At 32.5% G+C, this 12,610-nt stretch overlaps 2 protein-coding genes across 5 annotated transcripts in view; one reads left to right on the forward strand and one right to left on the reverse strand.

The window, feature by feature from the left end:
* The first annotated feature begins 218 nt into the window (after nucleotides 1–218).
* Nucleotides 219–4,178, forward strand: LOC126717376 (protein ECERIFERUM 2-like). The gene is made up of 2 exons (XM_050419051.1): nucleotides 219–822; nucleotides 3,108–4,178. The coding sequence occupies exons 1-2, from the start codon at nucleotides 400–402 to the stop codon at nucleotides 4,065–4,067; spliced, it is 1,383 nt and encodes a 460-aa protein (XP_050275008.1). The 5' UTR covers nucleotides 219–399; the 3' UTR covers nucleotides 4,068–4,178.
* A 60-nt stretch (nucleotides 4,179–4,238) lies between these two features.
* The window catches only part of LOC126717382 (probable aldo-keto reductase 1), a 102,609-nt gene continuing 94,237 nt past the window's right edge, over nucleotides 4,239–12,610 (reverse strand). For 2 of the 4 annotated variants that reach the window (XM_050419065.1, XM_050419066.1), the window contains exons 2-7: nucleotides 7,470–7,637; nucleotides 7,064–7,267; nucleotides 6,709–6,881; nucleotides 6,412–6,508; nucleotides 5,291–5,444; nucleotides 4,239–4,621 (exon numbers count right to left, since the gene is read on the reverse strand). In XM_050419065.1, coding sequence (XP_050275022.1) covers nucleotides 4,443–4,621; nucleotides 5,291–5,444; nucleotides 6,412–6,508; nucleotides 6,709–6,881; nucleotides 7,064–7,267; nucleotides 7,470–7,637 — 975 coding nt within the window. In that variant the 3' untranslated portion in view covers nucleotides 4,239–4,442. Of the gene's footprint in view, nucleotides 4,622–5,290; nucleotides 5,445–6,411; nucleotides 6,509–6,708; nucleotides 6,882–7,063; nucleotides 7,268–7,469; nucleotides 7,638–9,818; nucleotides 10,023–12,610 lie in introns of those variants that run through there. The other 2 variants (XM_050419063.1, XM_050419064.1) reach the window with 2 other exon arrangements.

Below are 12,610 nucleotides of genomic sequence, written 5' to 3' on the forward strand. Positions count from 1 at the left end.
ATTTGTACTATTATCTCTAACAATACCCATTCTTAGGGTAATTATTTTTAAATTTTTAATCATGCATTAATAAATGAGTGCGGACTTTACATTCACTATGAGTGGTCTAGAAGATCTCAAATTATTTTATTTATTTATTTATTTTTTTTGGGTTTGAAAAATTGGATAAGTAAAAGTCAATTTGCAAGTACCAAGCCATTTATGTATCTCAACAAACCTCAACTTCCCTCTTTAATTCCCACCACCCCACAATTCATTCCCTGTCTCTGTCTCCACCAATCCCCATTCCCCATCTCTCTATATACACACAAACAACCAACATACAAACATATATGTAGTACCATATAGCTGAAATCACACATAGCATAAACTATTATACTCTCTCCTCTATTGGCAAATATGTCAAGCAAAAAGAGCAGAGTGAGTGTCCACTCAAAACTAACAGTGGTACCCAGCAAACCATCCGGGTCGGTCAAGACCAACCCGTTATCCTCGCTGGATCATGCCATGGGGCTCCATTCTCTCCACATGGTCTTTTACTACAAGAAAAACCCATTTGGGTCCTTTGAGTTGGACCCGTTAAGGGAGTCCCTATCGGGTGTTATTTCCCTGTACCCGAATGTTACGGGTCGGTTGACTCGATTGGAGAATGGTAACTGGGCAGTGAAGTGCCATGATGCTGGAGTTCGGGTCATACGGGCCGAAGTGAGTGCCACACTTGATGAATGGCTCAGATCTGCTGATGGGTCTGAGGAGAGAGATCTGACGGTGTGGGAGGACATGCCCCAGGAGCCCAAGACATGGTCACCCTTTCGAGTCCAGGTTATTATTTTTATATATACACACTTTATTTTTCCCTAAAGAGAAAAAAAAAATCAAAATTTAAAATTTTAAGGAGTTCTCTTATATAGTTTAGTATTTACATCTTGTTAAAAGTATTTTCTTTGCCAAAAAGAGAAGAAGATAGAAAGTCTTTTAATATATATGAGAAAGGATTAAATATATAACAAATATACTACCTTTTTTTTTTTTTTTTTGTTTACTTGTAATAAAATATCACCTAATACTCACGAATTGATTTTTAATTTTCCAAATTGCTTGATGTAATATCAAATATGTATGTGTGAATCATTTATACGTTTTGTTCTTTGAAGTTAAATTCTAGGGTCGAATAAGATAATATGTTTGACATTAGAGATTAAATCTAATGGTAGGTTTCCCCGTGTCATATGTTAACTCATTTTATTTTTTTCCTTCAAAAATGTTATTTTCTCTTGTAATTTTAGAGCAATAATAAAATATCACATAAAAATATATTTTGAAAAAAAAAATCTCACATAAAAAATTTATAAAATATTTTTATAGATATTTTTTAAGTGAGAAAAATAATTTTATAATGACAAATTTTTAACATAATTGGATGAAAGGACTGAACTAAATAAATTTAAGACTTAGAGAATTTAACAAAAGTAAAATTAGAGGACTTAAATCACCCTTAAAATGTGTAATTTGCATTTTAACCTTTATGTTTTTGACATATGACACGATATTAAAATTAAGAATTGCATTAATCACAAAGGGTTGACATATTGATTTCTAGGTACTCATGAGATTCTTAAGATTTTAGGTTGAAATCTCTAACCAGCCTCTTAATGTTTGTGTGTATGGGGCAGAGAGGGAACTTACTTACATCTAGGAAATATTCAGACTCTTAAAAAGCTATAAACAACCTTGCCATGGGAATACTCCTATAATTGCTTTGTGTTTATGGGATGGTGGACGGGAACTTACATGCATTTGAGAAATGGTCAAACTCTCAAAAACCTATAAACAACCTTGTTGAGAGTTGAGAGGGGAAAAAATAAACTACATTCTCTAAAATATAAATTAAAAATTAGGTCATGTTAATGGATGCCTTAAGGGCAAATGTTAATAAACCACGTTAGGAAAATTTTGATACAACTTTTATGAGAAATATAAAAAGTTGTTAACAAAATTAATTGTTTTATATATTTCTAAAAATAGTTCTTAAACCAATATTTTTAGGACACTCGTTAATATTTTTATTAAATGTATGATAACTTGAAATCCTGTGATTCAAAATTATTAAAGCAAAATTTTGGTACATAATTAGTAGTATTAATAATTTCTAAGTACTATTGGGTAGTAGTAGTAGTAACAATCAAAGTGGGTGTAATAAATATGTGAAACTTATTAATGCTTTGGCACCTGTTTTTAATGCTACTACATCTACATGCAATGGTCCTACAACTACGAGAAAGATGGGACTTTGATTAAGTGGCTCAAGCCACTTTCGGTTGTCCTACCATCATCTAGGGTAGGTTGTCTATTTCCATTATTATTATTGCCACAGTGTAGTCAAGGTATTTATTTCCATCTTCCTCTCTCTCTCACGGTATTTTTGTTTTTGAAGCTAAAAATGTGGATTGGCCAACACATTCTTTATGGGCCACTTTGGCATGATTTGCATGGTCCATTATTCACATTTTTAAAATAATTTTTTATATTTTTCATGAAAGTGGTTTTAAAACTTTTCTAAAATGATTCATTAATAAATACCTTAAGAGCCCTTATTAACAAAATCATTTTTTATGATAAAAAAATGAATTTTTATTAACGAATATCTTAAGAGTCGTGGTTAGGATGTATTTAATGCTTTATTAAGAATATTTTTAATATTTTTCTATTTTTTTTAAAAATAAAGTTAAATTATACGTATGTATCCAAAAAAGCACACAGAACTCGTGCATGTAAACCAATGAATTATTAACTTTATTTTTTAAAAAGTGTGCATTACAACTTATAAATGAATATTTATTAATTTTTAACTTATATTCTTAGGACACTTAGTAACAGGTCCCACATTCATACATCAATATAGTTTGAATGTATCCTCCAATTTTGGCCTAGAATTTGTCGAACAACAATTTTTTGTATGGATTAAGAATTCACTAACATTGTCAGCTCTCTTTTACGAGGAAAAACCAAGATTTGAATCCTCCTCTTTATTACTATCAAATTATCTGAAATAAATAAATGTGTACTGAAGCATGGTGGCTAACTGGCCTCTGTATTAATTTTTGCAGATAAATGACTTTGAAGGGGGTGGTGTAGCTATTGGACTAAGTTGCTCACACATGCTTGCAGACCTAACCAGTGCAACCTTGCTCTTCAAATCATGGACAGAGGTTAGCCGAAGAGAACCAATTGAGCACCCACCTTTCTTCAATTCATTAGCACTCCATGGCCAACTAGTTCCAAACAAACATACACAATTAGGCAAGTACTATGCTACCAAATCTGAAGAACAGTTTCAGGCCTCAGTCAAAATGGCCACAGCCACCTTCAAATTTTCCAATTCAGTGATCAAACAATGCCTCTATGAAGTCAATCAAAATTGTCCTAATGCAACTCCTTTTGAGTTGCTAGCAGGACTCTTTTGGTCACGTATCACACGTTTGAAAGGTCCTAAAAGTTACAATACACATTCCCTCTCAATTTGTATAGACTCTAGGAGGCTGTTGCAAGATCCACTCCCAATTGGGTATTTTGGCAATGCATTGCATTTTTCACAACTATCATTGAAGGGAGAAGAGATAGGCCACTGTGAGTTAGGACATGTTGTGGAGTTGGTGCACAACCGTGTGTTGGGCATCAAGGAGGAAGAGTTTTGGTCAGTTATGAATTGGTTTGAAGCACAGAAGGGAGAGGGAGGGAAATTTGCACCACCCTTTAAAATGTATGGCCCTGAACTAACATGTATTAGCTTGGAACACATGCTTGTACCTAGCAAGGTGGCCGGAATCATCAATATGACATCAATGATTTACGCGGCAACATTTGACAAGGATGAAAAGCCGGTTCATGTGTCGTGTCATGTAGGAAATGTGGAGGGAGAAGGTTTGATTGTGGTAATGCCTTCAATGGAAGAAGGGCTTGCAAGGACAGTGTTGGTGACTTTGCCTGAGAAGGAATTGGCTGAGCTATGTGAGGACCAAGCTATCCTGCGCCTAGAACCAACAATGCTCCTTAGTGGGAAAAGATAGTCCATGTTTCTTTGTATGGTTCAACATTCAATAATGGAGTCCAAGGATATGTTAATTTGCCTATGTTTCGGCCAAAAATTATGATAATAAAACAAAGGCCTTATATCACTAGATTAATTATTAAAAAAATAGTGAAGAACAAATTCCAAAAAATATATAATAATAAAAAAGTGAGAAACAAACTGCCAACATATTTACTAGAGCATGACAGAGAGCAACCACATTGGTGCCATTCTAAAAAAGATTACATAATAATGCTACTAATTTTGCAGTGTGAATGAAATAGCTAGTTATTAGTATATCTCTGGCCATTCATCTCACAAAAAACATAGCATTATTCAATTGAAATGGATATCATCCATGTGTAATGGAGAATTAAATTTTTGGAGGAGTGTTGCCATACTGCCATCGAAAATGCTCCGTGTTTTGCATGCTTATACAACCAGCTACCTCTTCTATTGGTACAGCGTCAGATATCTCTTTGAGGTCTTCTTCTGTAAGTTTCACCTTCAAAGAGCCAATATTGTTATCCAAGTTCTTGATCTTAGTCGTCCCTATAAAAGTTCAAGGCAAATGAACGAATGATATAAGAGATTTGACACATTGGAAAATAAAGTCTTGCAAAACAGTTCCAAAGTTATCTGAAATCAGACCGAACCGTATATGAGCATATTAGTTAACATTGATTCATGATTTTATCATTCCACGAAACCAAAATACCACTCTTTTAAACATTTAGCAGCTAGAGAGATCTATGGCCAATGATGCCATAAAGACGCAATCACAAACATTAACCCATAATAAAATCTTATTTAGTTATGACAGCAATCTAACACATTTTTTATGAATATGTTGACATTATCTAAAATCTGAGTTTTCTAAGGCAGTTATGACATTATGAGTTTAAAAAAGGCATTATCTATGTAATTTCCAGCCATGAAATGGACCATTCACGTCATATTTATCACTTTCCTTGACTTTTAATGTCAAGTTTGTTTCTATAATATGCACTTTATCTTAATTCTACAGGTTGCAGATTAATAGAGGAAGATCATTACACACCAAGTCAACTTAATTTCAATTGGCAGCACATAAGAGAAAATAGTATTATTTGCATTAAATAGAACTTCAGCCACTTTTCTGTCTCTTTTTTGTGAGGAAAACTTAAAAATATGTTTGAAAAGATGAGGAAAAATTAATTAAAACAGAAGAAAGCCAATTACCAGGTATGGGTACAATATCATCTCCTTGTTGGAGAATCCATGCAAGTGAAAGTTGAGCAGGAGTGCATTGGTGCTTTCTAGCAAGTCCTTCTATTCGATTAAAAATGGCCTTGTTCTTGACCAAATTTTCTCCTTGAAACCGAGGGTGCATGTCCTTATAGAAGAAAGAGCAGGCAGTCAGTTTAGTTAAAGCATTTTCAATGTTATTATTACTATTATTAATAATATTAAAGAGAAAGGCAAATTTTTTTTTGAAATTCTTATATAAGATGGTTCTAAAGTACTTTTTTAAGAGCCTTATCCCCCAAAACTCTGAGGTCAAGTATGGATCCTCAATAAACTAATCAGGAATTTGGGATTGGCCAGGTGTATTTATCTTTGATATTCTTTCATATCCAAAATCATATTCTTTGTTGTATTTTTAATTAATATGCCTTTTTTCTATTACTTCTACAAATGTTATTTTAGATCTCCTCCTAATTCTTTTTGTTCCCTTGACCATAATCAAATTGTTCTTCCTCATCAATGCAATAATCACTTTCTTTTGCAATTGACTAAACCATCTCAAGCAACTCTCCCTTATCTTATTATCAATAAGATCCTTATATTTAAATGGGTTTCTTCAGTTTGTACCCTATTTTTCCTTATATGATAGCTTAAAAAATGAGATAAATAATGCATTTGCATGAAAATTTGTTTAGGGAAGATTCTTTTAAGAAAACATTTTCAACAGTAGATGTTACAATGTATAATTCTTTTAAATCTCCAACTAAATAAACATCAGCAAAGATCCAACTCTTTAACATAGTTCATCCAAGTCATGACATGTTAACTGTTTAACATGAAATATCATCTATGGTACTAGTGAGGTCGATGAAAAAGTTTAATTGCAAATTTTCAAAATTTCAGGGACTTGGTTGCAAACTTTCAATTATTACAGATGAAATTGGAACTTGTAAACTTCAAGGACTGATATAGTGTGTGCCCTTGTAGGAATTTTTCATTCAACGAAGCTGAAGAATGCATTGTTCAAAGAAAAACATCATTTTTGCCTGAAAAATCATTCAGGCTATTTAAAAGTCTAACAAATAAACGACACAAAGTATTGGTGAAATTGGTACCAAAAAGCTATTCGCAGCCAAACTTTCCACAACTCCTTTGCCAGCAAAAAAACCACGACCAAGAGGACTGTATGGAACTAGCCCAATGCCAAGCTCTCTACATGCACAAAGTATCAAGACTCAAGAGAGCATTCTCATGCTTCAGGATAAGATAAAATTTTCCTTATTGTAGCAGTCATTCAAAAGAGATGATAGTATTGGAAACCCAAGAAAGAATAGGAAAAACAGGGAGAGATTTTTAGGATAGATGCAATCTGATCAGTCAATTATAAAACATCATCCATGAACAGAACAAACCTGCAAAGTGGAATTATTTCATCTTCAATATCACGAGTCCAGAGAGACCACTCCATTTGTAAAGCTGTGATGGGATGCACAGCATGTGCCCTCCTTATCGTATCTGGGCTGGGTTCAGATAGACCAATATACTTGATTTTTCCCTCTTCTACTAGTTTCTTAAGTTCACCAACCTACATTCAAATAAGATGTATCTAAAATTTTGTATCTAAAATCTGCCACCAAAATCCCAACATCACTACAATGAAATAATAAATTTGCAGATAAATTGACAATTTCAAATTACAAACAAGAAATAATTCAAAAAGGCCAACCATTACAGGCTTGTGATTGAAAGGGCATGAGAATCACTTACAGTTTCTTCAATGGGCACTTTTGTGTCTACCCGATGCTGATAATACAGATCAATGTATTCCACATCAAGACGCTTCAAGCTAGCCTCACAGCTTGAGCGAACATACTCAGGGCTACCATTCACTTTTACATTAGGAAATTCCAGTGTTTGGATGCCAAATTTGGTGGCTATTTGAATTTTTTCTCTTGGCAACTGCTTCAAGGCCTGAAAGATATAAACTTCTTTCAGATAATATCACAGAGTTTTAACCTGGTCCTCAATTATTAATCAATGCTCTAGCAGATGATATAGAAAATAGTATCACAAAGATATTTCTACATCAGTGACCATTTTTAGATTTACCACCAGATAGGAACTAAAACATTTAACTTCTTGAGCTAGTAGAATTAAAATTGGTGTTTATTACCTTCCCAAGTAGAATTTCATTAATATGGGGTCCATAAATGTCAGCTGAATCGAAGAAAGTGATCCCCTTACTGAAAGCATGCTTTATTACTGCAATTCCATCTTCCTCGGAGAGAGGAGAATTGTAGGCTCCAGTCAGGGTCATACATCCAAACCCCAACTTTGAGACCTGAGAAAAAAAAGTCAAGAATTCAAAGAAATGAACAAAAAATTGACAAATATGTTGTAGAATGAAAGCAAAGCACAGCGAATTATTTTCGTAGAGAAAACTATTCCTTAACACCTTTAGAACCTGAGCATCTTGAACAGTGGGAAAGACCAACAGCAAGTTACAAAACAATTTGAGGATTTATATTTTTAGTTAAATCTATTACAAAACTTTCATGGTTATAGGTTATTTATGCTGGTCCAATCTTAAGTCGAGAGTCCTTATAGAAGAAAGGAACAGGACTACATAAGGTCTGAAGTCTCCATCATTTTTTTTTTTTTAAATTTCTCTGAAGCCTCCCTCATGACAACATATGAAGCACACAAGATTTGAAGGAACTTAATACATAAAAATATTAATGTCTGAAAATAGAAATGATGAAGGTGGAGGATTTTGTTGATTCCAGAATCTTGTTGTAGTCTCTATTATATAGTGTAGATGATTACCCAATATAAAATTATTAAAATGAAACCCACAAACCCAATCAAATTGGTGTATGCGTATCAAATATATGAAATTTCTTAGTATACTGATACTAGGCAAGAGAATTCTAACTTCTTTTTAACAGATAGCATCTGTCATGCTCCTGTCTTCAGAAGATTAAACAAATCTCTTTGGACTTAAACTTTACCTTAACAATTTGACAATCACCTCAATCTGTTTAGTTCATCATGTTGAGCTTGGTTTTCAGGTATACAGATGGTTGCATTGGTGTCATAACAGAGTTTCAAGGGCATTATAACCTCAAAACACCATTCAATTATAAGTATAACCAAATTGCTCTAAAGTGGATTCTTACTATGCCAAATCTATTTAGTTCATCATGTTGAGCTCGGTTATGGGGTACATGGATAGCAGTTTCGCTGTTGTAACAGTCTGTTAAGGGCATCATAGCGACAAAACACATTTCAATTATAAGTATGCAAATTGCTCTAAACAATTGGTTTTTTTTTTTTTCTTTCCCACTTAAGCTTGCTGCCAAGGGTAGTTTCTCACTATGCCAATGCTTATAAGTAGCACTTTTCTACAAACTCATTCTCAATCTAGCATGTAACTTAACTAAATAGGCTCATGCAAATTGTTTCAAATTTTTGATGCACTATTCCTTGTTTCTAACTAACATGCTTAACTTTTGGTCCCCACAATATTCTTACAAAATATGCTGGACATACAATTGCACCTTACAGCTTATTTTCATGTAACTGCACCTTACAGCTTCTGATCACACAGTTACTTGGCGACTCCCAAAATCGGTTTTAATTTTCTTCTAATCTTTCCTTTATTCAAACTAGCATGTAACTTGCACTGTGGGAACATTTTTTTTACTATATACAAGGGAGTTGTGGCACTTGGACCTTTTTTTTCTATAGAATTTCTGAGAAGTAAAATTTTTAATAAGTCTTTTATTTATTGGCTGAATAAAATGTTAATTTATCTTGGCTTCAGATAAAAAAAAGTTAATTTATCCTAGAATTTGGCATATTCCTTCAACTTATCTAGTACATTGCTACTTAAATTGATGCCATAGAGTCTTGATTCTAGGAGTTCTAATTTCTTATTGGATTGATGTCATGCAATAGATTAACTATAGGGAAAAAATAATTTTAAATGATAAGAAACAAACATTTCTTAAAAGTTCTTTTTTTATTCCTTGTCCAAAAGTCTAATGTTACATGTTAGACCAATTTTCTGTTTCCAACTGCTTAAGATCCCTAGTTCTAACAGAATAATAGATTCTAATCCTAAAAAAAATTTACATCGGAGAATAAATACTTGCCCAATGAGTAATTAATATAACATAAAAGAATACCATTTATCTTGAAAAACTTAATCCTATGGGTTTGAGCCCAGTTATAGATTAACTACTATTTTTGTCATTAATATCTAATATGTGACTTCACTGCAAGTATTCATGATTTGAGACTGAAACTAATAATTAATGAGTATTGAGTTGCTGTAGAGTGTAGATGGATTATTGTAAGTTTGTAACTTAAAAAACTTGAAAAAGATCAAATTATGCAGATGGGTTTCCAAAGAAATGTAACTTGAACATATACAAAGTGGAAGTTTTTTGAAAAATAAAAAAATAAATAAGAGATAAAAATTTGAAATGGGTATTCCAGGAATACCGTTGGGTTTTACCTCAAGGCCTTGATTGCCCAGTTTCACCCTTGGAATTTGGAGTTCGTTCACTTCTGCCATCTTTCAAATTGCGTGTTTTTCTGTTCAAGATTTTCAATGTGTGAATCTGTTTCTAGGATGATTTCCCTTTCCATTTCTCGTTACAGTCTTAAGATATATAATTATATATATAGTAAACAGTAACAGAGTAGAGCTATAGACCACTGGAACAAGCTAGAAGCTACTGCGTGGGATCGCTATGCATATAATAAAAGTAATGTTGGACTTTTTGAAACAGTGGCTCAAAACGTCATCGCTGATGGCAACCAGAGAATGCTAACGACATGAACGAACGTACAGTTCAATATTTTTTTTTTCTATTTTTGATAGAAAAACTGTAGGGGTTGAACTTGCAAAACTTTTAGGAAAGTGACAAAGTTGCAGTTCATGCTTTTCCAGGCAAAGTAGGTTTGTTTGACCAATAAAAAAAAAAAAAAAAACTAAAATAGTATTATATTTTGTGAAGAGAATTAATAATAAAAATAAGAAATTTAAAGTATTATATATATATTTTGTCCTAAGAAAAGTTTATATATATATATATATATATTTATTATTTTTAATAATATGATAGTCGGTAGAAAGAGAATTTGAACATTAAATGTCCTTGTTGGAAGTAAGCATATGTTTTTTTTTTTTTTTTGGAATGTGGAAATAAGTATAAGTTGAACTATAAAACTGTACACAAGTAAACTTTTTAAAGTCTCTTATAGTTACTACCGGGTTGTCAATCCAATAAAAATCTTGTCATTGCAATAATGGGTAACAATTTGTGTTGGCATGTCTTGTTTGTGTCAAGTTAGGGATTTTTGTGTGATAAAAGCTGAGTTAGGGATATATGACTACATAAGTTGACATAAATATGATATATTTAATAATTGTGTAAAATTATTTTACCTTAAAACAAACACAATTATTAAGTGGGTATACCTGAAAAATTTAAATAATGGAAAATCAAATATTTTAAAATTGTATCTAGAATGACCGGAAATGTAGAAATAAGGCTGGATATAATTTGATCATTATGAGCAAATCCAAAATCTTTGTAGACAAATCCAATCATTAGTGAACCCGCCGCCAGTCATATAGAGTGCTCCGCCCACCACCGCATATGTAGAAAAAGTAGGAGTAGGGAAGGAAGAAAATGACCAGACATATCTAGTTGTGATTAGATGTAGGAGAAAAGCTTTTCTAGGAGCCACCACATACGTTTACTCTTGAATAGATTCGTGAGATTTGCGATCGCTCTTTCCCCTCGCCTTGCTGGTCCTCAAAATCTCCTTGAGTATTCAAAGAAAAGTTGTTTGATCATCAATGGATAAAGCGAGCAAGGTGCATGCTTATATTTAACAAGATCCATTTCAATTCATTTGATAAGCATATTAGTTTTCTCAAAAAAAAAAGAAAAAAGAAGAAGAAGAAAATAAACAAATTAGGATGACACAAATGCAACTCATTTTAACCTATTTAATAAAGGGAAAATCTTGTCACACACACTTTATTGCATACTCCATGAATACTTCCTTTGAAATCATGTTTTGAAAACATGATTTCACAATTTTAACTGAAATTGTATTTTAAAACATGATTTCAAAAGGAGTGTGTAATAGCGAATGTGAGATAATCATCACTCCTTAATAAATATGATCAAATAATTAACATTTTATTTATTTATTTTGCAAGCACATCAATTAAAATACTAACAATACAACCTTAAAGTTTTTATACTCAATTCAATGAAATTCCATGCAATTTAAAAATTAAATACACAATCTAAAAAAAAAAAAAAATTGTAATGCAAGTTTTTTTCTTTATTTGAATAAAAGATTAAAACTGTTTAAAGTTTTACATAACAATTACCAATATAACATTACACTAACTTATTTACACTGTTTAAGTTTTTTTGGACAAAATTTAGTTACAAAATTTATTCTCAAAAAAGTTTAGCTACAAAATTGGTTTTAGCCTAAGATTACAACCTTACTCAATATCTTTTTATTGGAAATGAATTTTGACAAATCCACCTGTGGGTACCTTGGATGTATTGATTTTTAGCCTTTGACTTTTACACAGCATCCTTAGAGTCCCACATCAAAGAGAACTTTCCCCACTTTCTACCTTATAATCTCTGAAGTGAAGGAGTAGTGTACTATCAGAACTTCCTCCACTACTCCTTCGCTTCAAAGCTTATAAGGTAGAAAGTGGGGGAAATTCTCTTCGATGTGGGACTCCGAGGATGCTGTGTAAAAGCCAAAGGCTAAAAATTAGCTTCAGTGCTAGGTACCCACACCACCATTAGATTAAATCTTCATCTTATATCCTCTATGCTTGTAAAATTTCTAGAAAATTAAAGATAAATAGCTATCTCATCAATAAATTGTTTAAATTGCAAGTTTTTTGTAATTTAAAATTATGCATAAAATATAAACTTATAGATTATATAGTAAATGTTAGAGATATATATTAGACATATTAGCCCAATGTAATAGGCCTAAGCCCAGTCCTGCTTGTACTAATAGTCTAGATTTAGTCGCCTATATATACTCATGTTAGGGTTCATTGTAACATAGGTTATTGTACTATACTCTTATACATAATAAAGATATAGCCCTTAAGGGATTCTTCCGTGGATGTAGGCTGACAAGACTGAACCACGTAACCCTCGTATTCTCAGTGTTCCTATTCTATGCTTTTCCTTCCGCATCCACTCTAGCATACACAATATGATATAACACATCGCGTTGCTAATAATA

The sequence above is a fragment of the Quercus robur genome, chromosome 3 (genome assembly GCF_932294415.1).
Source record: "Quercus robur chromosome 3, dhQueRobu3.1, whole genome shotgun sequence".
Classification (NCBI taxonomy): Eukaryota; Viridiplantae; Streptophyta; class Magnoliopsida; order Fagales; family Fagaceae; genus Quercus; species Quercus robur.

What these genes read in the sequence shown, in the direction of transcription:
- LOC126717376 (XM_050419051.1), top strand. Translation starts at nt 400, where the DNA reads ATGTCAAGCAAAAAGAGCAGAGTGAGTGTCCACTCAAAACTAACAGTG. An exon ending in GGTCACCCTTTCGAGTCCAG is followed by an intron (nt 823 to 3,107) that starts GTTATTATTTTT and finishes TAATTTTTGCAG; the next exon opens with ATAAATGACTTTGAAGGGGG.